The following is a 26493-nucleotide window of genomic DNA, read 5'->3' as shown; positions in this document are numbered from 1 at the left end:
ACAAACGTATCCGCAACTGGAACGCCCATTATATCATATTGAACGAGGCGATTGGCTGTTGTCAAATCTGCAACAGGTGATAATATTGCAGGAATGCGTTTGCGCGGGGCGTGTCTGGCAGTAATTTTCAAATCATCAGTTTTATCTGGCCCGACAAGACCGACGCAGGCTATGCTAAAGATATTTCAAACCGGTTCGCAAATATCGCTCAATCTCGTTATTGCGACATCCCGACCATAACAAACGACCGGAGTCGTAATATGGAAGCCACAGGGACGGAATACTGGGCTTATATGGCCGGTACGACATGGCAGTGGTAATTACCATCATCCTGGAGTCGACAGTACCAGGTGTATGCTGGTGACAACGATTACGGATAACGTTATTCGTAAAATAACGAATTCCGGAAAGTTATTTCTTGATAATATGAATTATTGAAGCTATTTTAAGCGCTGAAATTATTTGATTACTATTATACCAAAACCGCACAATTTTAACCGAAAACTTTTTTTCGGTTAGAATTGTAGGCTGTTTTCGTAAGATTGGAACAAAAATTCGCATATAACATTTAAAGTTGCCCCGCCCAAAAAAGAACTTCTGAAAAATAAAAATAGCCCGCAGTACCATACAACATTTTAATACCGTATGATTAAAATCACCTTGGTTGGTTTTGTGTTTACGAGTTTATCATTTAATTTAAAGTCGAGAACCTCCATCCTGACATTCGTACCGAATACGCCCGTGTTTTCACAGTTGACGCACGACCGTGTCTGTGTAATATTGTCCGATCATATCGACGCACGGGATTAACCTTTGTCTGGCTTAACAAAATTAAAGATGAAAGTTTGCACACATAAGATTCACCGAAAACACTGCGCTAGTTGTTCAATGCCAGCAGTTTTTGAATCCATGGAGCGTTTTTGAAAAAGTAGCTCGACTGCGGAAACAAAGCACGAATATTAGAATAAACAAAGCGTCGTTTTACAGTTTGTGGAAATCGGTGTTTATTATTTTAAGTTTTAGACATTATATATAAATATATGGGGAACCAGTTTTGCAACTGGTGAATCAGTGTTAAATACTGCTTACATTATCAATGCGTCACACCATAGATTCTACGACATAGAATAATATACTCACTTGATCGAGTGGTTCGGGATGTACAGAGTTTCAAATGATGTTTAAAACAGAGATGTTACAAAAACTGTTTTACTAGTCGTTTAACAGTGTCTGTATTTATAAGATTGAATACTGTGGTGGTATTATGTTTATTTGACACAGCGCAAGCGATTATCTGCCTTGTATTCACATTAGTAATGTAATACGACACAGTGCAGTAAGTATACGCACTTACGCTCAAACAGATGAAATAAATATTGGAACTGAAATCTCTTTATATTGCACAGACAGTGTGGGCGGGCGAACTGCCTTTGTTGAATGATGCGAATTCACATCACTTCTGTGGACATTACAGAACAAATTTGCCGACTAAAATCGCTACTTCTTCTTTCGAAAGATACTTCGTCGTGTACTGTCCGTCCTTCTAAGAGAATTACCGAACAGAATTTTCGCTTTATCAATTTCAGCAGCTGCCGAGGACGATTCGGGGTCTTGTGATTCACTTGCGGTGGAATGTTGTTGCTGGCCACGTCCACTGATGTGAAGTTTCTCTTTGATAAGCTAATTGGGTGGAAAGACTGGTCATGCAACTTTTAAACTATAGTCCAAGTATACTTTGTACTGTCATACAGAATAAACATTTTATTTCGACGACCGAATTTTACTCTGTATATCCATGAGTTAGTTTCGCTGCTTGTCGGCCCATTTTTAGGTATTATTTGTGCGACCCGCGTGTGCAGAAGCAAATCTGCCCATTATTACTTCAGACAAGGTTTACATTTTCCCCTGTGCGTCTACATTACAAAATACACAAATAATCCATGGCCCTACATACGTAATGCAACCAAATTAAAAACATTAACAAAAATATTGTCACAGTCTACAGTCCTGACCTGAGATACAAGTTGTTTCTTACAGTCACGTTTGACAGCCATAGCGAAGTCGTGCCACGTCCATGTCTTACTGTGGTATTCTAACATTGGTATGGTCACGTTAAAATCACGAACGTCTTCAATGTTTTTCTCTTTTTCGCCCTAAAATACAGTAAAATCATCTACTATTAGAATTTTGAAAATAACAAAAAAAGCTATAAAAAAACGAAAAAAAATCTATATAGGAATCTAAATTGCACTAAGCGGTTCTTAAAAGTGATGCGCAAGCAAAACTCCCGAACCGGTGGCAAACTGTTAAGACACCCCTTTTCTTTTTTTAGGATTGTTTTTACGTCAAATCGGGGCAGTGTTTAAAACGACACCCGTTTCATAGGTAGCCGACAATTTTTAAAGCTTTAAAACCTTCAGTATGACAACGCACATTGAGCATGTTATCCTTGACACATAGGTATTTTTAATAAAAAAGTAAACATATCTAACCTTGTAACTGACACACAGTGGGACTTCAGTGATCTTAATATAAAGGAAGGTGTTGTTCTTCGCAGCTCGTAGCTTCATCTTATCAACATCGTCCACTGCCTCGGACACCGTTGATCTTTTCGTTGAAGATCTAAAAAATTAAAATTAATGATTAAAACTTATTTATTCTCGCGTGGTGGGGCGACGGTCGTTAAAACATTAGTAGTGTGTTTCACACACTTCGTGTCTGCTTCTGAGAATTTGACTTCCTGTAAGGAATTACTTGGTTGGAGCAATCACTGTTTAGTATCGTGCTGAAGAACACACACGACCACAATGGTGGAAACACTGGTCCTTAAACCTAGTATCCTCTGGTGCGTCAGACATATATGACCGCATATTTATGACGAAAAGATTTTATTTAAAAATATTTTTCGTTGAGGATAATCCCGTATGATTCACGCGAATGTGATATTTCTGTACGAACACATGTTATTTGGGCTAATTCCATGTATTTACATCTGTGTCTATATAGGTTTGTATATCACTGTAGTACACGATTATTTATATATTGTAACGTGTTTTTTATATTTAATCCATTTCAGCGGAGAAGTTGCCATCTATGGCTTTTATCAATATCTATTCGGAAATCAAACCTATTGTAAAAAAATGTATTCAAAATAGGAAAAAAATTAAATTGCAGTAACAAAAAAAAAAATCAGTTTTAATAAAATATCTCAAAACCAGTAAACCACAAATTTCTTACTTGTTTCTTCTTAGAGTACCAGGTGTTGACATGTGTGATGGTGAAGGCGGGGGTGGTCGGGCAGGTAAACTCACAACACTACCATGCCTCTCCATGGCAGAATTACCAGCAAATCCAAGCAACGTAGCGTTACGCGTGTCTACGCTAGACATCGCTCGATCGTCCATGTCATCGGCACCCGGTGGCGCCATAGAGCGGTCAGGAAAGAAGAAACTCATCATTCGTTTAAAGAACTGGTAAGTTAGCTGGATCGTCAGTGGAACAGCGTTGACCTGGTGGATATACAAAGTTGGACCTTATGAAAAATAGAATTCGAACATTTTAAGTTTTTATGGGCTTAACATTTATGATAATTTAATAAAACTAATACCCACAAAGTTTTATACATTACTCACAAGCAGGTACAGTGCCGTTATTGTATCATGAATGGCGCATAATTGGTTAACCATGTTATAATAGTGTTGCCCCATGCCTCCTCCAAGCGATGAGGCTCAAGTAATAAAAACGATTTTTAAACAACCTTTAAAAATCCCCGTATGACGTTTTTTTAACATAAACAAACAAACAAAGCTAACTAATGAAGTCAAAAGAATCGTTCTTACCTCCACGTGATCTTTCACTGATATCCCGCCCACAGGGGGGCGCACTTTGCAGAGAACTCGCAAAATTAACGAGCGACCTCCACCGGCGGTGATCCCGTGGCTGCGGAGTCCGGCCTGATGCCGTGGTTTGATGACGTCACGGTAGAGAGAGTTGGGAAGAAGATTTTGAAGACGAAGCCAGGCAAGTTCAAAGCAATGAGCGACCGAATCATCGCTTTTATTTACCTGAAGTTAAAATGATACTTGATTCCACACACACAAAACAAAACTTTATAAAATTTTGACCATTGCGACTGATTATTTTTGTCACTTTTTTAATAATTAACAACAAAAAGGCAAAGGTACTGTACATGAAGTAATGAAATAAAAAAATCCAACACAGTTAAAATCTAATGCCAACAAAGAATACATAGGACAATAATCTTATAACCAAGAAGCTAAAGAGCTCTCCCTTAAAGTGGCATACCAACGAAAAATTAAAATTTGTGTATTGAAAGATATGCTCAAATGTGATTTAAAAGTACCTTTAATAAGTTTTTAAAGTGGTAGTAGATGGAACATTAAATTTAATAAACTACAGAAAATACTCAAATCTGTCCTTAATAAGTAAAACCAGACACTGCCACGACCAATCTACATAGAACCATTCAATATTTAACATACAAAGCAAATGTTTCAACATTTCCCACCTTTTCATAAAGAAAATCTCTCATTTCAAACTGAGCAATATTAAGTTGCCCATCCTTATCTGTGACGTGCCACTTCACCTCACCGAACGTTACTTCTGTCGTCCTGACAACGGATGCTTCCTCTTCCTCATCAACTTGATCCGGATGTTGTGGACGAAGAGAGGATGATCGAGTTTTTTGATCCAGGAAGATTTCTTTGAAGCATCTGGGGAATCATAGGAACATTATTAAATAACTTTTGGAGTACTTTTGAAAAAAAAAAGATTTTTTTTTAAACTACAAAATAAAAAAAAAGAAGTGTAGGACAGCCATTGGGTGTATTTAAAATAATACATGAGTATAACAACTACATCCAAGATGTTTAAAGAAACTACAAAAAAAGTAAAGCACAATCAAGAAAACTGTTCAACTTCTATTAGTCTGATTAAAACAAACAGAAAGGGATGTATTGCAACAATTACAAGTTTTTTAAAAAACTTATCTTTGAGAAAAAAAACATTTTTTAAAATGTAACCAGACCAACCAGAAAATTACTATGTTTTATTTGACTTTTTAATCCATACAACTCTTTTAATTAAAAAAAAAAAAATTAAATTAGGAAAAAATTGAGAAGAATGTAAAATTTGAGATGATACTGACGACAGATCACCTGATGATGATCCCAAGCTCCTCACTCTCCTCATTCAACCTCTCCTTCTCCTCGGCAAGCTTCTCACGCAGCCGGATCGACTCTTCATAAAGATCATCATCGGAAGGATCGTTGTCAAGTTGCTGAAACATGACAAGAAAATATAAATAATATTTCTTTTGTTTTATGTATGTTTTTTTCAGATACATGCTATTGAATTGGCATTTATTTTGTAAACTATAGTAATACTAATAAAAGTATATTATTTATTAATAAAACGTAGATATGGTGGTAATATTACAACCAATATAAAACGTTATGGATAAAAATATATGGTAGGGTGGGGTAAGATGGGACACCTTTATATTCTATTTTTTCGCCCTCTTTGGTAGTAAACAAAGAACATTCAAAGAATTATAAAACCGTATTTCACGACTCTCATAAACCGATGTTATTTATTTAAAACACGATCAGGATATTTTTATATTATGCTGCTAAAAGTGACCCATCTTTCCCCACCCTACTGTATTAAAATTAATAATACAAATAACAATAGATAAAATAAGAAAGTTCCACCCACTCTGTCCGTCCTGAACAATTGTCGTTCCAGTTGCCTCATATTTGTAAGTCGGAGTCGAATCCTGTTCTGCATCGTAGCTAACGTATCTCGATGTTTCTTCACATCATCAGTGGATGTGAGACGGAGGGTGAACCGCATCCGATCCACTCGCTCCCAATGCTCCCGCATCACCGGCTCCACGTACAGAAGAAGATTCTCGACGATGTCCAAGATCATTGTGAACTGACTCTGAGAAATTTAGGAAAAGTTAAGATTTTTTAAAAATACTTTTTATAACCTTTTTAAGCTAAATATTCTACCAGGACATTTATAATGAATTTAACCTATTTTTTTTGGTGCAAAATTGAATGGAAAAATACCTCGTTTTCAGATATCTAATATACCATGCTTCGGATAAAGTGAAAATAAAAAATGGTAAGAAATTTTAAAATAACCGACTTTTTGTTATACGCAAGTACTTACTGCATTAGTACATATTTCAAGGTTTGGTTGTACAATGGTGAGTATGTTACATGGCTTCTCTACACCCAACAAGTCATTCCCAGCCAATCTATTCCTCTGAGATGTTAACTTGTCCTCCATTGCAGGCGTGGATGGCAGAAGTTGTCCATAGTCCGTCTGCTCGGAGTCAACCAGAGCCTCGTAACCAACATAATACATGCGACACGTGCAACGTGACATGATACGCTGAAGTTGGAAAGTGCCTGGAAGGTTTATGGTGCTCTGATGTATGTGTTCTCATATGAGTGTTGCACATTATGTACAATTTATTATTGTAAAACCCCATTTCTTATCAATGGGGTATTTCTCTTTGTGGTATGAAAGTTGCACATTAACAGCGGAAGCAAAATAATGTGTGGAAAGAAAAATTAAAGTAATGACTGAGTTACAATTTGTTCTTCAACTTAGTGGTTTTTAGGCAAGAATGAAAAAAAAAACAATAGATGTAACCAAAAACTTTGGTTTTTATTATGAGAGATCTAGAAACCTTTTGCCTAAACATACTAGAAGATCAAGCTTCAGATAAGGATTGTTAATAACATTGACTTACCAGCGGACACCCCATCACCCACCACACCCCCAATAGCTTGCCCTCCTCCCATCAAATCACTTATATCAAGCATACCAGGACTTGGTCCACGTGGTTCAATATCACTTACTGATAACCATGGAACATTCTCGCCATCTTGCCCTGTGATATACATGTGATTTATATACATGATATAGGATTATAACAAGTTAGATCGGTGCTCTTCAACCTTTTCTTTGGTTGGTGAACCCCTAAAGTTGTTGCGACGAACTCATGCACCCCTGATTGCTTTAACGTAAAACTAGTGACGTTTCTTAATTCCCAGTGATGCAAACATAGAACTCAAATAAAAAAAACTGTAGGAAAGTGGCTATGTTTGTTAAAAATGTTCAAAACTGTTTATTATTTCTGAAAATTGTTGAAGTTTGTGATGCACCCTTTGTCTTTTCGTTTAAGTTATTTCTAAATCTTCACTTCCATAATCAATGGGACAAATCAAGTTATCATTATTATCACCAAGATATGAACCCCACCTACCAGAAGAGGCAGCATTCTTTTCAACAGTGGCAAAAATCTGGGTTCCTGTCAAAGAAGCGACCCATGAGGATTTCGTGGTCAACTGACAATCACGCCACATTACTTGGTGGTCACGATTGAGAAAGTCAGCCATTGCTGCAGTCATTATCAGGTAACCTTGTGTTTGTGGACCCTGGAGGAGATTAAAGTTGTTTACTTTTGTACGAACTTCAGAATGAACATATACATCAAGTTACCCAAAAAACTTTTTTGACGAACATAAATAATAACATTTAAAACCAAATTATAATTTACTCCATAAAATGTAATGCAGCCACAGTTTTAATATAAATTTTATATTTTCCATTTTATAAATGCCCAATTAATAAGTTACGTACCCTTGTTTTAGATTTAGAAGTTCAAATAACCCCAAACCCTTATTTTTTATCCTATCTGGTGTATTTTTATCTCAAAACAAAATGAATATTTATTCCGCTAGGAAATACATCTATATTAATTCAATAACAGATATAGTAGGGTGGGGGAAGATGGGACACCTTTAGCACACAATATCCAAATATTCTGACTGTGTTTTAAACAATTAACAATGGTTTATGGTAGCCGTAAGCATAAGCTTTAATAAGTCTTCGAATGTTATTTGCTTACAAACAAATGAGACGAAAAAATAGAATGAAAAAGTGTCTCACCTTCCCCCACCCTACAATATTTAGAATTTATAAATTTACCTTCAACATAACTTGGCAGTTGACAAACTTAATCAGCCAGTTCTTATTAACCACATCATCCATCTTACAAGCAGCAACTCCCCTCAGTTTTTGTTGGCTTGTCACAGTTTCATCAGTTCCTACCACAAACCTGCAGTAATAACATAGATATCAACACATAAGCTTATTGGGAACTTTTACATCAAAGGGATCTTTAAATAGTTATTTTTACAGCCCGTTGCTTGGTGGTAAGAGTAACCAGTAAACGCTAAGTTTAAATTAATTTTAAACTTAGCATTATCTGTTATTGCCTAAGCTATTACTGATGGGTTGTTCAAATTGCCAAGCATACAAAAAATAAAAATATACAAAGTTATGTAGTTGTTTTTATTACAGAGATGTAGGTTTTCTATACTATTCAAGGTTTATTTAATACACTGAGAAAGTCAACTAAACTAAAACCATTAAAGTTTTGAGGACATTTAAATGTAATTGTAAATATATTGTGCATTGTAAATATATGTAAGGATCCAAATTTCGCAGTGATGACCACAATGTTTTCAGTGATGACCATGAAATATTTATCAAACATTTCATAACCTGTTATCACTCTCAGCAAGCAGTTTATGCAGCAAACTTGGATCCATCATTTTCCGCCCGAAACCACTGGAAGAACCAGTTTCAAACTCTGGTGCTGCTTGTGATGGTTTACGAACTGATTCTCCTTTCTCTCGCTCACCTAAGGTATATTAACAATATTTTTTGTTTTTAAAAGTAACCATTTTTCAGCTTATGTGAGTTTAAAAGCAACCTTTATCCAGCCTGTGTGTGTTTAAAAGTAACTATTTTAATTTTTTTACCATTGAGTGATGAAAAGTTTTTTTTAATGAGTGCAGTTTATATTATATAAATTCTTAGTAAACCAGCAACACGATTAGGGGATAAAAGTAATTAATCTTAACAAAACTAAATTCTCTGCCCCCTGGCATGCTGTACAATTGTTATTGGACCCTACTAGTATAGAGAAAAACAAATTTTCGAACAGCTTTTATGTCATCCAGACTGTAAAACATACAGCCAAAAACAGCGGTTACATTCATTTCATTTTTAAACCAACCCACCTTCGTTGTTAGGTACTCGCAGTCGACTAAGAACTTTTGTACTGAGGTTTCTACGAAGCACAGCTGCCTTGTTGTAACCTTCATACAACCCATACCCCACATCTCTGTTCTCGGTCGTCCACATTGCTTTCAAGTCATGGACAACCAAACTGTGTCTAGACAAGTTCAATTGAGTTTAATTAACATGTTTTAAAACTGGTTTCAACAGGCTAAAACTGGTTTGAGTTTAAAGAAGTGTAGGTAGTGATGAAATGAATGTATTTTATTTAGCAATTATTTGGCACCAACTAAAATGCATGTACGTACTACGTAGGTATTTAATTGTTTGGTTCAAAGAATGAGTATTCTAGTAAAAAAAACTACAAAATAAATGTTTATAAATCTTCAAATAACAGGGATTAAAAGACAGTGATCACAATTGATGGTAAATCATTAAGTGGTTTGTAATTAAATGTTGAGATGAAACTGAAAAAAACAAATGTTTTTCAAAATGTAAAACGAAAAACACGGATCATACTAAAAAATTATGGTAAAAACTTCTGATATCTTAAACTGTCAACCAGGTTTTATGTACAGAATAGTTTTAACAAAAAGTTTTAGCTTTTTTATTGGTGGATAAATAGTAAATAGGTAAATTACTATGTTGTTGTTAAAGTAAAGGTCATCAATTATTGTAACTCACTGGTTTTGTGGTCTTTTAGTCGGCGAAGTTTGTTTCTTTGTCTTTTTCTTCTTAAATTTTGTTTCTTCAAATTCCTTTTTCCTGGCTTGTGGATCAGATATACCTGAATGGAAAAGCAAAGTAAATTCAGAAACAAAACTTTTACAAATCGTCAAACTGTGTATAATAGAATATTAAGAAAACCCCCTAAATAACAACCCAATATTTCCTTGAATAAAAATCTGACAAAAAGTAAATTTCATGTTTATTGAATACAAAAATAGTTAAAGATGGTTTCAGGGAATATTCACTATTAGAGATGTCGCATGCAAGAATTCTGCGTCTCTCCATTGGAAACATATACAGAACACCCTGGCCGGCCGGCCCTGCAGTACTTCCACAAGCATTTATTATAATAATACGTTTTACACCAAAGCCAATAATTACTAATCCCTCAAAAAAACAACTGCTACGTTTCTGGCATTGCCACACAATGACACACGTCATAAAGAATGATGTTACGTCACACAAATGGCTTACGGCCAATAACAACAAAAGCAAAACACAATATGTTACAGGAGCATAAGGCAATTTCTTGTAATCTCTTCCCAAAGTAAGAGTAAAGTAAAATCTAATAGTGTGTACACCTTTAAATGTGGAATGTTTTGTTGGTGACAAGTTGTCTGGTGTGTTGAGGCCATCAGAAACATTGTCGCGACGATATGACATGCTTGAGAGACTTAGGAGAAAGTTTCTTTCTGCTCCGAGAGATCTATTTGATGGCGATTGGTTTTGAGAGCTTGATTCTTGTCTCTTAAGTAGATAAATCTAAAATAGATAATTACAAAAAGTTAAAACACTTTTTATTGCGCAAAAGAAAGTAAAACACAAGATATAACAAAAAATGTTTGATAATTTTTTTGCTTTCCACTCAAAAAAAAGTGTCTCTTCAACTCGAAAAAAAAACAGCATTTTTTATGTTGTAAATAAACAGCCTCTGATAGACCAGGTTGCAGAACAACATTTTTAGAAAAGAAAACCGAACTAAGTAGTATTATATACCAGACACCACATGTTAACATATCTTATTAAACATACCTTAGTGTTTGATAATTCGCATGTAGTTGCCATGATCTGCCATTGTCCCATACTTCTCCTGATCAAGTTACCTTCATATGGAACCAGGTTTAACCGGAAATGTGAATCAATTTTCCCCGCCCCACATATCCATTCAATACCAAGTTGTTGGGCGTATGAAGACCAGTAGCTTACCTAAACAAGATATGATAATGGCACAGTTTTTGAGTTGTCAGTCATGAACCAGAGGACACAGGGTTCAAGGATCATTGCTACCGCTTATGTGGATGTATGTATTCTTGTGCAAAATATTTAATATTAATATATTCAATCCAGTGTTCACTAATGTGTTGAATTTTTAAAAAGAAACTGTTTAAACCTTAAAGAAATTCTTGTGCTTAACAGACATTTGTTTTTAGTAAAAAATATGAAGTTTATTTAGAATTTTTAAAAACCCAGTCAGTTCTAAGTATTGATCAATAATTAACTGATCAAATGAAAATATAGATCACATATGCCTACACATTTTGAGTTTAATAAAATAATTACACAGTTTTTATCCTAATTGCATGAAATGAAAAGTTTATTTGATGTAGTTCAGTTAATACAACAACAATTTTAGAACAAGTTCCAACAGTTTACAACTAAATAAATAATCTTACTTTGAGCTCTGGAAATTGAAAAGAAGGTTTCACGTTCCTGTAATGTCGACTTAGTTTAAGTTTTGGCGGAGCTTGGTTGCCAAATATTGGTCCTTTGCATACAGGACGAGACACGGCATTCACCGCATAACCAAAGTTGCTCAACCACCTCAGGGTAGTGCTGGAAATATTTGTTTGTTGTGGGTTTTGGTAAGAAAGAGGGAACTTTTTTGTTGCCAACAGCGGTAGTATAATGGTATTATTTTTATAGAATACAGCTGATACATTTATAATAAATATCCAAAACACTATGTTCAGAAATAATGACCGGGAAAATCATGACTTGTATATAAAAGTTGGTGAAAGTTGCTGTTGTATACTTTGTAATTAAAACCTCAAAAGACAAGACTAATCTTATTTTTATAAGTGACAACTTTGAACAACAAAGTAATGACCATTGCACTCGGTTAAAGCAACTACCGTGTCAGTTTTGTCCAATGCAGCACATGGTAGCAAAACCTTTACCTTGTTATCTTTTGCATACGATGCGACCATGTGACTATTCTATATGATTGCGGTACCAAAGTGAGGCATGCCAGAAGTAGATCTCAGTCAGCCCATTAACAACACTACCACTTGTTTAAAACCACACAACAATTCCTCCACCTGTACAACAACATCTCCGGTTTGTCTCTCTCACTTCCATCCTTTCCTCCAGATGAATAATCTCTGGTGTGCGACCTCGTGTCTAAGTTAATCTCGAGATCAATGTTGCGTGACCGGAAGTATCGGTACGAGTCATGCTCACTGAGGTCACCTGGGGGAAGAAAATATATGTATTACTGTAGAGCATATTTTTTCGTAAAATGTCTGTTTAAATTGGTCCGTGCTTTTTGGGGGGGGGGGAGATTTTGGCGAAAATTAAGAAGACCCTTGGATTTTTTATAGCCAAAACTACAGATTTGCCAAACATTACTTTTATACCAAAACCAGCAGTTTTAAACAAAGAAAAAGGTATGTTTAAAAGTGTTTTTTGAAATAATTGTGCCAATTCACAATATGCATGCAACAATTATTCCTATTCGCTTCCAACTATACATACCAAAAAATCTCAATACGTACGATTTCAATAAATAAGTTTACCTTCAATTCTATCAGGAGCATGAGGAAGAGCATGATGATGATCATGAGGATCACCAGCATCCAGACACACCCACTTAAACTTCCACTCCATCTTTAACTGAGGAAGATGCAAGAATCTAACATCATCGTATTTCGATGCATTTCGGATGTGAATGTCCAAGTCACCCTAGATTAATAGATGAAATTACTCAACCCGCATAACAAGGCTGGGTTATGACAGTTGTTATAACAAGAGTGTTCTGTTTCATACACCTCTTGTAAGTCATACACCTCTAAAGGGGCTTATACAAAAAATCAAAATTTGTGCATTGATACAAATGCTTACATGTGATCTAAAGGTACCACCAAAGTTTCAGAAAAAAAAAAACAGCTTTTGAAAATATTGCCTATCAAAACCGCAAATTCAACCGTTTTAGAGTAGTTTAGAAAACTAGAAACAGTCAAAGTTCATTGACTAGTTTTCTCATGGAAATCCCATGCATTGTCGCACGACTGATTATTTTTACTCCATTCAAGTATGTAGCTTTGTGGGTAATTACCATTTTGAAATTATTTTTTTGGAAACCATGTGGACAGTTGTTTTTTTGACCAAAGTTTATTTAAACCCTTAGTCCAAGCAACTGGCATCTCATGAATGGGCATATCTATCACATCCCAACTTCCTACCTTATATAAGAAGCAACCAGGTGTCCAATCCATGTAAAGATTTTTCCAATCCCAGTGCATGTGTTCAGTTGTATTGTATGGGTCAAGTGAAGCCAGATGTAGGAGGTTTGCTCTGTCCATGGACATTGCAAACCTTCCATGTAGGAGGTTCCTTGATTTATCCCACCAGGGCAGTGGGGTGCTGGGGTCTATGGTGGCTTTAGATAGAAGATTTGTAGCCAAGTTTACCTGGAATACAAATAATTGAAGTAGTTGCTGGGTTTTGTATTTATATGCGTTAAGTAACTATTGACCCAAAATGATGTAACAATTTTAAAGAGTGATATATTGTATGTATAATGTCACTGTTACATATGGTGCATGTATGAATGAAGCAATACTACAAGCTAAAAACATCTTAAAATTAAATTGGTAAAACTTAAACTGTTTAATACTGTTTGTTCAACTACTTTCTACAAAAGTTAAAAAATAAATTAAAAGCTAAAACTGAAAAAAATATTTTTTTTACCTGGCCCCAAGCAGGCTCCCAACAAGGTCCCCATGCCATGTTAAATACATGGACTTCGCTACTTAGATCGTAGTAGAACTTAAGTGCTGGCATGTTCCTTTCAACCTTTGCAGGACCCCAAGGTGCAGGAAGATGGACGTATTCTGTGGAATAGTATGATCTGGGTTATTATGTAGATTTACTAGATTATAAAGCTGTGTTGGACTGTTGGGGTTTTAGTAGTTTGTAGCATAATTCTTAAGTTTAAAACTCACTGTAAAACCTAATCCCAACAGAAAAAAATAATGGGTGTAGCACTTGAAAGACCCAGAATTTTGAGGGTAAATATATATATATATATAAATAACTGGTAGCTTTTTGGTCAGGTAGAAAACAACAAGAGAGAGCTTTTTAGTCAGAAAGGAAAACAACAAGTTAACCGCTAACAGAAAGTTCAAGTCATTAACCGAACCTATGACGTCATAGGGCATACACATATATCAATAACTGTCTTATTTACACGAAAGGCACGTGTTCCCGTTTGTTAATTGTTTCTTTCCAATAAGACAGGGTGCGCAGCGACACTTTTTCTTTGATTGTGCCCTACAACTGCGATTACGTCGTTAATCTTGATTTGTAATACCGCAGGGTAACAAGTTTTGCAACATTATATTGGTGTAATACACAACTTAAATGTTTTCCTCAGCCAAGCAGCATGTTCATTACGAAAAAGCAGGCATTCACCGAGAATTTATTGCATCATAATAGCGATTGTTTGACCTGGCAATTGATTACGACATAATAGCAATTCACACGCTGATTATTTGCGTCATAATAGCGATTCACTCGTTGATTATTAGCGTCATAATTGCAATTCGCATGTTGATTATTTAGCCTTTTAATTATTTAGCCGACAGGTGCTTAAGACAGGTTTGAATACGAATAAGGAAGCATTACTTTGACGTTGAGAAGGTTTGCGCGTGTATTGCGAGCCTAGTCCATACCGCCATACGTACATTGTAAAGTTGCCTTTAAATTCGAGAAGAGAAAAGCGATAAACAAGACACTTTTAGTAGGATTACACTTGTATCGGTTAACCGATTAAATTGAACGGTCAAAGGTTAAACAAAAAATGGGAAAATTCACAGCCTTAGCTTGTATCATAAAAAAGTTAAATTATAAAATAAACCTGTTCTTTGTGAGGCTGGTGGCCCCTTTTGCTCAGCTCCACAAAACTTTCCATAAATTTTCCAGTCAGAGTAGTCCATCAAACACTGAGGATAATTTCGGAGTCGTACCTGGTGGTTGGCTGCTCGTAGCGAGATACATCGGCACCATAAAGTTACAAACTCCGGCTCAGAGTCTGAAGATTACGAATATTAATACAATTCAAGCACATCATTTTTAAAGATTTATTTAGAGAAAATACTAGTAATACCTTTAATGGCAGACTATTGTTTTATTTCAACAGACACATGCAGTAACTACTAACATTTAAAATATGACATTTAGCAGAATATGTTTTGACAAAACAGAAAATGCAAGTTATAATCAAACTGATATTAAAGAATAAGAAAGGTGTGCAAAACAAATAACAAATTTCTTTCGTTTAGTTAAATCTAATACAATAGGCAAGGTAAACAGTACCTGCATCATTAGAGAATGGAAATGGTGAAACATGGTCAATAGTTCTTATTGTACGCATTGCATTTTCCATCCCATGCATGGATTCATCGGCTAAAACTGAAATATAGGGTACAGATATTAACTGTTGTTATTCCAACAGTTAGAATGGATTGTTATGAAACTATTTACTATATTATAAAATTGTAAGATGGATTTACATCAGAATTGCAAAGTGCAAATGTATTTTGAAATAATGTGACAGCATCAGCCATGTAGATAAGGTTTATAAATGTTATATTATGAACAGGATGCATGAGATTTTTCTTGTTTGCAGATGTACTATAAATAATGCTATTTTTGTTTTTTTCTTAATAATGTATGGTATAGACATGGGATCATTTTGTGGTATACAATTACATGATTTACTACATCAATTTATTTTACCAAATATATATTATTCTGCTGTAGCTGTGAATCAACCTCCTGCTCACAAACAGTTGCTATAAATATTTATTAAAAACCTTAAACGGTAAATTTTTGCATATGTTACAATGTATAAAAAAGTTAGTCAGACTGTTACTCAAAAAAATAAATTAAACTTTTTAAAGAGCAACGCTAGTTTTTTTTTAAAAAAAAGGAAGTTTACAAACCTGATAGTTGAAAGTTAGACACAGTCCATGTGAGTAGGTTAACTTGTACAGGGTTAGTGTAAAGTTTTCGTGACCGATTGAGATAAATATTAATGCTGGCTTTGGATAATTGGCAATACAATTCCTCCACCTGGTCAGTATCCATGCATGCAAACAAAGTAAAAATAATTGAGTTAGTTTAGTGTTTTGTACTGGACAGGCATGTGTGTGCGACATGTACACGTAATGTGACTCTAAGACAGTGTTTCCCAATATTTCTTACTTTTAGGTTACTGCCCACAAATTGAGAAATAGGTGCTGTTATTGTTAAAAACTGGTTTTATGTTGCACTTTGTAATAAAATTAACATAACATACATATATTCATATCGAACAATATATATGTATTATGTAACGTAGTTAGTTTTGGAATTTTAAATAAAATAGAGCTCCATGCTGCTAGTAAAATCTCATCAAAAAATTGCTAAAATTAAATCATTCTGTAGCAAAATTATAAAAGTAATAATCTAAGTAGTCTGTATCGTGGCAAGGCGTTTGGGGTTAGTAGTCCTTCAAGGTGCAGCAATTACATGACATTATTCGAACCTGTTGCACTAAAATCTGACAGTTGCCACATAAATGACAAGGGAGTCGGCCCATTCAGATTTATAACCGGGGTTTCTGGGTTAGCACCGATATGGATCGGCATAGTGTGTAAAGTTGGGGGTTTTCCCTGATACATTTCTCGGCAACGACTCAGGTAAATTTTTGTATTTTCTTCCTCTAAGCGGCAGTAGAGATCCTCAACCTTACATGAGCAGGGTAAACACAATTTGAAAAAAACTTTTGTTTTGTAAATTATTGCCAAAAATATTGTCAATAAGACCTTAAAAATTTACAAAACTACAAAAATTGATTACTAATATAAAACTATTCATGTTGTGTAATCATATCAGCTTTTCAAACTCTGGGTTAAAATTATTTAAACATTGTAAAAAAAACAAACCTTCTTAGCTGGAAGCATTTCTCCTCTCTGCTTCCGGATCTCAGCCATCTTCTGATCGAGTACTCTTCTTCTCTTCTCACTCTCCACCCATTCATCCATCATCAGTTCATGGTTGTCGTGGAGACGGGACTCAAACTCCCAATCTGCGAGCTCGAAACGAAACTCATTGATGCAGATGAGAAGATCAGGAGGAAGACGAGGACTCCTGGAGGAAACGTGGGTTTTATTTAAATACTTTATCATGAAACTGTGAACCTATGGTAGGGGAATAAAACTGATGTGGCATAAAGGGCAAAGTTTGACATTTGCCTGCTCGAAATAAATATGACCAGATTTTAGACAAATGATACAAAACAAGAGAAGTGTTGTTTTTTTAATTAATTGAGAAGTCAGGTTTGCCCATTACCTCAGAGAGTTAACTAGTAAGATAAATGATATAAGACAGTGGATGTTAATTCTTTATTTGTTTATAAAATGTTCTAACTTAAGACAGTAAAAAACTTAACACAGCATGTAACCAAAAAAGACGAATAAAGAATTGTTAATTTCATTAAAAAGTGCATTCATCTCACAAAGCCCATATACTAGGCAAACACCAAAGACATTCATAGAACTACCATAAGATTTAAGTGTGAAATTAGTCAAATTACACGTTTTAACTACTGGCATTGCTGTGACACTTTTCCCCACCTAAATGGATGAGATTTTTTCCTGTATAATCCCTTGACCCACTTCCAAACATTGATTGCTTTATCAAAAGTTGCAGCAAAGTCATATTTGTAAGGGAAATGGCAGACCCAACTTCCTATTTTAAACGACCACACACGATTTGAGGCGGTTTTTAAATCATTGAATCCTTGTCTGTAGTTTTAGATAACATGAAGAAAGTTATGATGACTAGGTTATACCTAAGGTAAAGATTAATAAATAAAAGTAGTTTGTGTTGTGTTAAAGTATTACAATAGCATTAAAAGATTTAATCCACAAACGCCATCAAATGTTTGAAATTTTCTGGCTTTAAATTGTATTTAGAAAGTAATAAAAAAACAAACACTGTCAGAGTCAGTCGGCAAGGAAACGATATAAAAATAAAAAAAGGATACTTTTCAAAAAGTTATGTTACCAAAAAACTTACATTTGCAAACAATATAGTTTAACACAAAAAGTTAAAAACATAAATGAAAAAGTGTATTTTAATATTCTATTCTATATCAGATGTGAGGGCTTACGACGTGGCATACCATGTGACCTAGCTAGGAGTTAAGCCAGGATTGTCTTATTAACTCCATCTCATATTAGTTTCCCCCCTTAATATACAGAAACCTATTTGGTGCATACCTGTCGCGTTGGCAGAATTCATTATAGGAGCTGAGCTGAATAACGTTGTTTGTGAATTGGAATATTTTGTTTCCATCCATAACAATGGACAACTTATCAAAACTAATGTTGTTCACTTGGTTTATTTGGTCACAGCTGGAAGGAAAGAAATTATATGAAGTATATAAAGTTTCTACCTTTTTATCAGTGGTACAGTCTGCACAACATACATGTATTTAGAAGTTTAAATGTACATTGCATTTTTATTTCGGTTTTAACGTTCAAATGTTTTTGCTGTTACAAGACTTATTATTGTTACTTTTTTGCCCATGTGAGGGAAAATTGACAGCTTATTGGAAATCGGCAGCGTATAGCTTTTTACAAGCCTTGCTATGAGTTATGAACACAAAGACAAAACTGTCTGAAAAAAAAGTTTTTGCTTTTGGTTGGAGGGAAACTGACAGCGTTACAATGACTTATATTATTTAATACCTGAATGGAGAGATTCTGATCTCCACATTTCGTTTATCATAGAGATCAAAGTGGAGTACAGATGAAGTGATGTTTACATTAAACTGAAGAGGTTGTTTGCTCTTCCTTGGTGAAGAGGCTCGCGCATCACCGAACATTGTCACGCTTGATTTGTTCCTCCGTGGTTGGGTTTGTGCAGTGTGGTGGTCACCGTCATTGTAGATGTGTGGTCTGCTGTGGCTTGGGGATAACTTTTTGGGTGGTTTCTTTGCCAGAAAAGGTTTAAGACACGATGCGAAGTCTGTGAGCTCATGGTGGACCAGAGCGTGAAGAGCTGGACTCCAGTGGAGCTTGACATCACCCTCGGAGCTTAGGGATGCTGAGAGCTGACGGAGGACTCTCTCATCTCGATCAATGGAGGGTAAAGATGAGGAGGGATCATCATCAAGAGAACGGTAGTTGACGGTGTACGTGATCTATGAAGTGTTGTGCATGAGTAGAGAAACAACAAGAAAGGCAATCAGGCTGGTGTAAAATTGTAATGAGGACACTGGGAACTCTTTATTGGACATACATTACACTGGCTCCATACCAGTGTGACTGCATCTTCACATCTACCCGGTATCCGGTATCTTTTAAGCCAACAAATACTGTTTCAATGTCATGCATTGCATAGTAGTAATAATGCAACTATATTATCACATAAAGTCATACATATTGTAACATATCAAACCCCAGGCGCTCTAACAGTTGCCAAACATTGCATTAAAATATATTTACAATTAACCAGTTCATAAACCAGACAATCACATTCTACACCCACCTCTAAGACATCGAATGAAAGATAACTCGGAATGACAAACGCAGCTTCCACACATCTGTATTCGGCAACTCGTGTTTGCTCCTTCCGAACACTGGAAGATACACTTGTGGTTGGCATGCGACCTGTGAGCCCAGCTTCATATGATGCAAATGCTGAGAAGTACGGGTTATGGACAGCAGTAACAGCCACACCAAGGACCGTCATGTTCCTACAAACACCTGCATCATCCTCATCTATGCTACCTGAGCTTCCCCCACTCAGTTCTGTCTGAAGTGGAAAAGTAAAACAAATTCAACCATAAAATTCTCTCTTGACTTTTATCGTAACATTTATTGACGAAAAAAAAATAATGGTCCAAGCATTCTTGTAACAAAACCTTTTTATAAAATACCTTACTTAAAAAAAAGAGAATTACTGTTATAACTTACATAAAATCTAGCCCAAAACCTAACTTTGTAATGTAAAACGAGCTTCACAGAATCAGTTAAACCATTGATTGGCATAACGCAAACAATTCCAGTTAAAGTATTGCCTTGTTTTGTGGGTTGACTAGTTTTAAAACTCTATGTACCTTGAATTGGTCAATACGAACAACAAGGCAGTCTGCACATCTAGTTTCATCTGAAGATAATATGAATAGATTGACGTTAGATAATTCTGCTTCCACACAAGCCACAGTGAACTTGTATCTGTGTTGAGGGGTGGGGTGTGGTGGGGGTGTGGTGTCTTCAACAGCTACCATATATGGAGTTGCAACTGTGCTCTGCAGACAACGTTAAAATATCATAACTGTTTATAGTGGGAGTGGTCAAAACTCAAAATTATTTTAGAAATTTTATTTTAAAACTCTGAATAATAAAAAACATCACACATGTGCTGATTTTACTAATTAAAATTTCCAAAGTATAAGTTGATATCTTTCAAGCCTTATGTTTTTAAAGTCATACCTGTCGATAGAAGGTTCTCGTCTGATGGGGTTCCTGGCAGTTTTTGCCTTTGCCTAAAACTTGCAAAACACTTGCCAAAGCTTGCCCTGCACATTTAGATAACTCCACCTGCAGCCCGATAACTTTTACATCGAGAAGAAGCGATATCTCCGAAACCAACTCTTCCTCATCTGTGCTGTATGTTGGTTTGAAAGTAGCTGAACCATGTAAATGCAGGTTGTCAAAGTTACATGCACGCCCCCATTGATGAATGTTTTGTCTGTGAATAAACATTAAAATTTGTTACAAAACTTCCATTCATTATTAAATTTGTTAAAATTTTCCATTTATTATATATGGGTGAGGCTCTATGGTCATACTATGTCAATCGACATGGTGTTTAGGCTTAGATTAGTTAAATAATAACCCAATTTACACTGACTGAGACTCTGAAACAAAAGTTTTTTAGATAGGTATCTAGAAGAGGTATGTTGTGAAAAAATAATTCTATTAGTATCACCTGTATGGAGAATGAGTTTGTGTGTATGCGATGCTCTCCCCTGTGTTTCTCACTTGCATTGCATTCCCATCTTGGTTCACCTAAAAGCAATAACAGTCTTTTCTTATAGTTATAACATTGTATATTTGAATCCTTTTTACCATACCCTTCAGGTGTATTTTACGGTTTCTTTTTGCAATTTTGTTAGTGATAAAATTCATATATTTTCTGACTAATATTAAAAATGAGAAATAGTGGGGTAAGTAGAAATTCTTACAATGCACCAACATCTGTCTAACTTTGACATGAAGTTTAAATCACGAGAGTTGGGACTTTGATCAATGCTTCCAGTGAAGGAATCTATTCCAATGCTGAATCTGTAGAGATATATGTTTGTTCTTTTATTTTAGTTATGCAATCTAAAAGAATAACAATATCAAAACATAAGTTAAAATATTAGAATCACTTAATAATAAATTAAAATGTAGCAAGAATATACAATACAGATATTGGTATTTAATACAAAACAGTCCCCACATCTAGTTATTGGAATTTAATACCAATTAATAACATTTATAAGTTTTTACCCAGGTGGATCTTGTTGTATTTCACCATCCATTACAGTTGTCATAATAACATCTATACTAGCGTCATATATTGTGCATTCAAACACAATACTAATGTCCATAGTGTTGAGAAGACTTGTTAAACTGTTGCTTTGTAATGGTTGGATTGGTACAGTTGACTGGAATGGACTATTTTCTGTACCTTTAGAAATTTAGAGCTTTTTTTAAAAATGACATGCACTAGGACTAGATATTGTGTATAATTTAAAGGAAAACAACAGGTTGGAAAATTTGTGTTAATCTCATTAAACTTGAACGCTAAAAGCTTTTCTTGGGGATGTTGCCCACATAAATAATATATATATCAATTCTTCTATTTATTTAAATCTAATGTGCAATAATATTGAAGTACCAACAAGTGTACCTTGTAATATATCTGGGTGTGAGAACTTGAATGGAGTGTCGGGTGCGCTGATAGTTCTTGTTCTGTGCTTCTGTGTGGATGGACTGAAAAATATAAACATTAAACTGTCGAAAAACATACAATATCTGCTGTAACAATGAACTTGTAAAATGTATACGAAACTACAAAACTCTTTTTTATTCAATTTCGGTAAAGTCCTCCTGAAATTGGGATGCGGGCTAGAATAACACCAGAAATAGGAATAAATTTACCTTGGTGTTTTATGTTTCACTGTTTCTAAGAGAAAAGATTTCTGACGTTGTGCATCCTGCAGTTTGCGAATAATAATGCTCCAAAACTCAACAGACTCCTGCATGAAAGTGTTTGCATGTGATGTACTAGAAACCACCAATGGAAGTGTTAACAGAATTTATATCTATTGGCTGCATTTTATTTTGTAAATCATGTATTTTGTTGTAACAACAAATATAAAATCTTAAATTGAAAACAACAAGAAAAACAACTTACTTAAAAAGGGTTTACAAAATGTATACAAACAAGAAAGCAGTGTAATGAGTAAGCACGTAATAAACTAACTGGTCCAACATTATTTAACTGGTTTAATACAACGGTCAAATAACAAAAGCTTGATCATAAACAAACCAGAAGTAACCAACAAAGCACTTTTCCTTAGCCATTGGTGACTGTGAAGTTTAAGTGCGTGACAGGAACAGATTATAGCCTAACGTTACGAGTTCGCCCCTCGTCCAGCGTAACAATTATTTTGTAGTTTTCTTTTAATAAGAGATATAGGAGACTATTACTATATACACTTTTTATTTATATTTGCACTGCAACGCAAACAAAGCCAAAAGTTACCGATTACTGTGTTACTAACGAGTTCCTTATGTATTGCAGTTTACTTGACTCACAAACATTATAACAATTAATTGCTCCTGTATTGGACATTTTTATACACTATGGTTTATAAGACTAAGCTTAGTTAGAAAATCTATCGATTATAGTAAAAAAATATAAGTTAGAAAATAACAAACTTTATGCAAATAGTCAGCATGCCAAGAAGTGAAGTCCACACAAGTAGAGAGGACGCCATTAGAAGTTAGTTTGGTTTCCACAACTGTCTTGCCCATGTCAGCCACTCTGTGCTTGTAATAATCAGTCATTGTCATGTCATCCACTTGAAACCGGACTGAACCTGATTAAACCAGATTAGGTTAGCAGTTGGTAACAAGCATTCCTCATGATGACGATTTATGTATTTGTCTTGCTACATCAAAAGTTTCAAGAATATATTACGAAATAAAGATTATTAAAACATTTTACAAAATATTGTTCTATTATAAAGGCAATAATACCAGACATGGCAAACCTGAATTAGATTTCATTGTTAAATTCCACCTTGAATGTTAGTTTAATTTTGTAGAAAAACAAGCTCTTACCACTTGGAACTTTGAATCCATTAAAATCCTGTCTGCTATAAAATACGGGAACAAGATTATGATCGTCTTTATATTGATGCAGGATGATATTTGAGGAGCAGACATGAGCTCCTCGTGTGGTTTCTCCCATCGTCTCGTCTCCGTAAAATGCAAGTCCAAAATTCTTCACGGATATCACACTCTTAACTGGAAGATGGCTGACAACTTTGTTGATCACAGACTCAAGGTTTTCTGCCGAGTTTTAAATAGGAGATGTAATGGAAATGGTCACAGACATGGTACTGTTCTACTCCTCATATTTTTCATTATATTTAAATTCAGTTTTAAGGTTTTTGCTTAATAGACTGAATGTGCCTGGCAATCCAGAGCCTCTGATGTACTGAACTGTAGGACATTGGCTTTACAGAACAGAATTATTATATATATTAAAAATAGTTGCCAAAACATAACTTCAATTCTGTGGGCTGGGCATTCTTCATTTTATATTTGTATATTTCAAATTTAGCATTTTGTTGGCTAAAAACCCAGGATTTTAACCAATGCAACATCAAAACATATCTTGCTAGCCATAACACTCAAACATAAAAACATGAAAAATATAAAAGTAAAAATATTAAATAAGTCGAACCTAGCAAACCAGAAGGAGATTTTGTTTCTTCCACTTCCTGCATTGGTACCACAAGCTTGGGTAGCATGATGCCAGGTATGAGAGCACCCTCATGTATATCAACTTGTAGTTTGGAACAGTTGGCTTCTACAGAAGTCAAGTCAAGATTTGGGAAAATTTGCTCAGCAGCAATCACAATTTGAAGTGAAGTGGAGACTTCAGCAATGCATGAGGTAATTTGGGACACCTGGACATTTGGTTAATGAGCTGATGGATATTTGACAAGTATAGATCTATGGAAGAGCACTGTAAGCCATTAATTGAAGGTGGGGGTGTTTTAATTAAACTACAGGAGTTTTGTTGGAGAACAACACAACATTTAAGCAAAAATATTTATTTGGTTTAATTAAAACAAAGTACGCATATATATACAAATGTTTCCAAAATTAATATTACCAAAAATAGAACAACATGAAAATATCACCAACCTCTTTTGGACTCTTAAGAATTTTACCATCTATACTTTCCACACTTAAGCTGCCACATACAGCACAAGGTGTGACATTGTCGGAGATGCAGAAATATTGTTCTGAAGCAAGACGAATGCCTTTCATGTTGAAATGAAGGAGGGAGTCGGGTAGGAAAGCATTGAGGACCATGATGTTTAACATATCCACGTTAACAGAGACATACTGTATAAAGCGAACTTATAAAACTATAATTACCCAATAAATGTTCTCTACAGTTTGTAAAGGAGCAAAAAACATTATATTATGTGCACGAAAAAATGTGATCGGAAAAGTAAAGAATCAAACTTTTTAGATGTAGATTCTTTAAACAGACGGCTGCTTTACCAATTAAAACAACAAAAGAAGCTTCTACCTTGAACAACTTTTGAACAAAGTTTATAAAAGCAAGTTGTCTGCGAGCAAAGGAACCAGTCCTTCTGTGAGTTTTAACATGAGTGGTGTGGTTATCAAATGTGCTCAGAGGAGTCGAGATTTTATTCATTTCACCACGAACCCGAATTTCACCAACATGTAGATTAACTGTGTGGCTAAAAAACAAGAAAGGTTGTTTATTTACAGATTTTGAAGCTGCCTTAACATGTTTAGTACTGAACAGTAATGATTCACAACTCAAACTAAAGAACAATAGTATTACCATGACTATGATTAGAGGATTAGGATTAAAAGATCATAACCTAAAAAATAAGGTTTTTTTAATTAAGAATTTCACCTTTTAAGATTAAATTAGAACTTAGTATTTAAAATCAAGCATAAACAACATTAATGGTGGCAAAATTCAAAAGAAAAAAAATTGTATGTTTACAAAAAATGTGAAAATATTAACTTGATGTAAATATGACTATGGTATGGACCTTCACCTGGCTTCGCGATTTAATAGTTTGAGCTGAAGAGCAATTTTATCAATTTCCTGTAAAAATTAATTGTATCATTATTCATTATTTCGGCATAACAATAATAATACCATTATTTTAACGGTCCCTTTAATTGGTGCTTATCCGCTATGATGTAGTAGACATGGCAGACATAGTGGGCATGCACAAATTGAAGGGTCCCCTATTTTACTAAATGTGCTATTCTTACTATTGTCTGCAGTTGATTGACGCGTATAGAGATGTCCTTAGCGGAAAACAAACCAACAGATTTTACGGCAACGTCAATTTCAAATTTGTTTTTGATCATTTTTGCGACCCACCAGATAAATAACCTAGTACAAAAGCACATATATACATATTTTAAGCTTTAAAAACTTGGGTAGAGTTTGTAATGTGTGCGAGATACTTTTTTATAATGTATGTAGTGTTATTTATACTTTAATTACAAAAGAAGGGGTTAACAAAACTAGATGACCAATGCCATGACAATGTGCAGTCGTGCACACCATCTGGTTTATTATTTAACAGCTACATTGTGCTATCAACTAAAAGGTTTCAGTTTTGTTGTGCTACAGATAGTTAGAATAACCAGGCAGAGAGTTTTTTACCCAATAGAGTAGAACATGAAAGTTCATCAAAGTCGAAAAATATTTTTATATTAAAAACTTACTGGCAAAAAGAAAGTTAGATATATTATATTTAAATATTCTTACTTTGAAATAAGCCATAGTGTGAAGATAGAGAAGACGACATAAGCAGAGGTCCACATCATAGATTCTGCATCTGTTTCCATGGTTACAAGTTTTGCAGAAAGTTCGGTAAACTAAATTGTCATTGAGAAATCTAGAACTGTCTCAGGTCATTCAACATAGCTATGCCAGCCATTTGATATTGTAACTGTCAGAGTCAGTATCAATCACAGGTGTAAAAGTACTGCTTACTTTGCTGTTGTTCAC

General features: G+C 34.9%; 1 protein-coding gene across 2 annotated transcripts; it reads right to left on the bottom strand.

The window, feature by feature from the left end:
* Positions 1 to 1252: 1252 nt before the first annotated feature.
* On the bottom strand, positions 1253 to 26490 carry LOC100179534 (protein KIAA0100-like). 2 transcript variants are annotated; one of them, XM_018815660.2, is made up of 45 exons: positions 26251 to 26490; positions 25746 to 25869; positions 25523 to 25572; positions 25018 to 25192; positions 24624 to 24827; positions 24157 to 24382; positions 23529 to 23759; positions 23124 to 23284; positions 22341 to 22438; positions 22090 to 22172; positions 21687 to 21867; positions 21377 to 21476; positions 21121 to 21200; positions 20622 to 20880; positions 20246 to 20437; positions 19675 to 19941; positions 18873 to 19327; positions 18402 to 18536; positions 17754 to 17924; positions 17064 to 17268; positions 16664 to 16865; positions 15451 to 15546; positions 14993 to 15166; positions 13825 to 13967; positions 13317 to 13544; positions 12651 to 12816; positions 12174 to 12324; positions 11529 to 11688; positions 10888 to 11061; positions 10437 to 10617; positions 9811 to 9913; positions 9129 to 9283; positions 8608 to 8746; positions 8029 to 8158; positions 7304 to 7475; positions 6788 to 6928; positions 6199 to 6440; positions 5737 to 5964; positions 5178 to 5299; positions 4529 to 4733; positions 3840 to 4064; positions 3238 to 3509; positions 2493 to 2622; positions 2013 to 2153; positions 1253 to 1680 (listed from the first exon to the last, which is right to left on the bottom strand). In XM_018815660.2, exons 1-45 carry the CDS (start codon positions 26328 to 26330, stop codon positions 1498 to 1500), a joined length of 7740 nt encoding a protein of 2579 aa, XP_018671205.1. In that variant the 5' UTR covers positions 26331 to 26490; the 3' UTR covers positions 1253 to 1497. The 2 variants fall into 2 exon arrangements, with proteins under 2 accessions (XP_018671205.1, XP_018671206.1); XM_018815661.2 differs by lacking the exon at positions 16664 to 16865 and adding an exon at positions 16080 to 16209.
* Positions 26491 to 26493: the final 3 nt, after the last annotated feature.

The sequence above is a fragment of the Ciona intestinalis genome, unplaced genomic scaffold (genome assembly GCF_000224145.3).
Source record: "Ciona intestinalis unplaced genomic scaffold, KH HT000098.2, whole genome shotgun sequence".
NCBI classification, from domain to species: Eukaryota; Metazoa; Chordata; class Ascidiacea; order Phlebobranchia; family Cionidae; genus Ciona; species Ciona intestinalis.
This window is presented reverse-complemented; position numbering and strand designations above follow the sequence as displayed.